Source organism: Oratosquilla oratoria, chromosome 42, assembly GCF_046742065.1.
Source record: "Oratosquilla oratoria isolate Oo_2021 chromosome 42, ASM4674206v1, whole genome shotgun sequence".
Taxonomy (NCBI): domain Eukaryota; kingdom Metazoa; phylum Arthropoda; class Malacostraca; order Stomatopoda; family Squillidae; genus Oratosquilla; species Oratosquilla oratoria.
The window spans coordinates 17,521,150-17,523,649 of NC_134818.1; the positions used below are offsets into that span (position 1 = coordinate 17,521,150).

At 37.8% G+C, this 2,500-nt stretch overlaps 1 protein-coding gene across 6 annotated transcripts in view; it reads left to right on the forward strand.

The window, feature by feature from the left end:
- LOC143021713 (sodium/potassium/calcium exchanger Nckx30C-like) overlaps positions 1 to 2,500 on the forward strand; it is a 542,467-nt gene that overhangs the window by 537,239 nt on the left and 2,728 nt on the right. For all 6 annotated transcript variants that reach the window (XM_076179379.1, XM_076179385.1, XM_076179382.1 and 3 more), the window contains one exon: positions 778 to 914. In XM_076179379.1, coding sequence (XP_076035494.1) covers positions 778 to 914 — 137 coding nt within the window. The remainder of the gene's footprint in view (positions 1 to 777; positions 915 to 2,500) is intronic.

Genomic DNA, 2,500 nt, shown 5'->3' on the forward strand with positions numbered 1-2,500 from the left:
TGTCAAAGGGATAACGGTGTGAAATCGAAGTCTATTAGTGCCGCGACGAAACGTCGTAGCATAAATATAAGCTTCGTTGTCACATGGCGTTTTCTATGAGTTATGATTCTATTCTAGTTGCTTCTTGCAGACTATTCACTTTATTACCATGGCACCCTTTCGGTAAGTAAGGGGTTAATCTATGTTAATCAAACCTCATATTTCTCTTTCTATAGTACGGTAGTCATTACCTTTACTTCAGCTACACACCATCATTCCTCTAATAAGATAAATATTTCTCTCTAACATAAACATTTATTTCTTAAAGTGTCATTATAAGATTTGTTCTTCTTCACCATGTAAAAACCTTATAACACTCATTACAATAAGGTGATATCAATCTTTAAACATACGAAGGATGGCCATTATATAACTGTTTAATTATAATTGTATTTCATTTTATATCTGCCTAAAAATTATCACTTCACGCTATTCACTTACATTCGTTACTTAAAGGCAAGGTTTTATCATAATCTGACTAGTAAGCAGATTTAAGTACACGTTATCTTCAAGAATAATCCATCTATAAAGGCGAAAGAGCAGAAGGTACATAATGATGTGTACTCGTATATGTATATACATATATGTATGTTGCATCTGCAACAAATAACTCCTACGACTTACTCAGGACACCAGTAGGTGATAACCATCTAAGGAAGAGGTTCTTCCCTGACCCCCTGACCTTTGACCTTTGCTCCCACCAAATTCAATGCGCTAACTCTCTCCTCGGCCCTTCAGGTAATGGGCCTGACGATTTTGGCTGCAGGGACTTCAGTCCCTGATCTCATTACATCGGTCATCGTGGCTCGCAAAGGCTTCGGCGACATGGCAGTGTCTTCGTCAGTTGGAAGTAACATCTTTGATGTTTGTGTCGGGTAAGTATGACACAAAGAGGCAATCTTGCCCTATGAATCCAAAAGGATCTATCGGATGCCTCTCCTGAACAAAAGACTGGGTCAAGTTAAGACTACATACTGTGCCGTGTGAACTGACCTCGGAGGAAGTTCCAGAGCATTCCTTTTGGTGCGTCCTGCATAGCACAATGGTAGCGTCCTTGCCTTGTGGTAAACAGTTCTACAGCCAAAGGTTCGAGTTCTAGTTGCAGAGCTAGTTAATACATCTGAATAGAGTACTCTGGTCGTATTCGGGGTTACAAAGTAGCGGCACTTAGGGTTGAAGAAAAACAGATAAGGAAGATCATGGTAAGTCAAATAAGGAAAATCAATGTGAAGGAAAAGAGGAGAGGAGGAAAAGGGTGGATAGTAGGTAGGAGGAAAGAAACGTGGAAGACAAGTAAGAAAACAGAAGACTATGAAAGGGAGGTAATGAGAGTGCCAACAAAGGGAAGGGGAACAGGAAGGAGAAATGAGGAAGGAGTAATGAAAATTGATGGTATTGGAAGAGGAGAGGGAACGGAGGAAAGAGGAAGAAGAGAGGGCGTGAAGAAAAGGAGATAAAGGACAAGAAACAAAAGGGAAATTATTGGAAGGGAGGGAAAGGAGAAGGAAATTATTTGACGGAGAAGAGGGGACGAAGACTAGGGAAAAAGATAAGAGCAAGAAAGGAAAATGGAAAGGGAGAAAGTCGAGGAAAGCCAAGGATAGCAGGGTAAAGAGGATAAGAGGAGAGGAGAACGCAAGAAGTGGAGATGAAGAGAGGAGAAGAGGGGAGGAAGGAGAATAAAGAAGAGAGAAGAATTTTTTTTGTCAGGGTTTAGATTTTTACAATTAAAAGCTTTGAGAAAAATTGCTATTTTTGCTTATAATTGATAGCTTTAATTCTAAAATGTTTCGTCTTGTACACTCATCTTTTCTCATAAGTTTTAACCCTTCCCTTCCGATGCCAGGTTTGCCTTTCCTTTCTCTTATGCTCTAAAACCCAGTACGTATTTACTATTTAACAACTTCATGATTAGAGGATCAAATAACTAAAAAATTCGATGCTAGGCGCCCCATTCAAACACTAGATGTTCTGTTTTGCTAAACAATTAATTTCATCATACATAAATCAGACCATTCGCCAACTTTTTTGTTCTGATAAGAAAAAGTTTAATTGTATTTTATATATCGAATGATGAATACCACTGTACATTGGACAAGTACATTGAAGCATATTTAAAATACCAGGCCTATGATCCTATCAAAAAAGTGAAATGTACAGTGAAAAAAGTATAATTAGACCACAGGGGGACAATCTGAATCCCAAAATTACAATGCTATTTATGGGAAGATTTAAATTTGTCCCACCCCCTTTTTTGGGGGGGGTAGTTGGGTACCATTATTCTTCTTATTCACAATTATACTTACATTATTTGTTGATTTTATATCGATTTAATACTTACTTCTTTGAATACACAAGCTCCGAATTAATCGCATGATGGAATCTTTAATCCTGCTTTAAGATAACTTTAGACTAACTTGATTTATTTTCAGACTGATTTCATAGGTTGATATAGATCAAC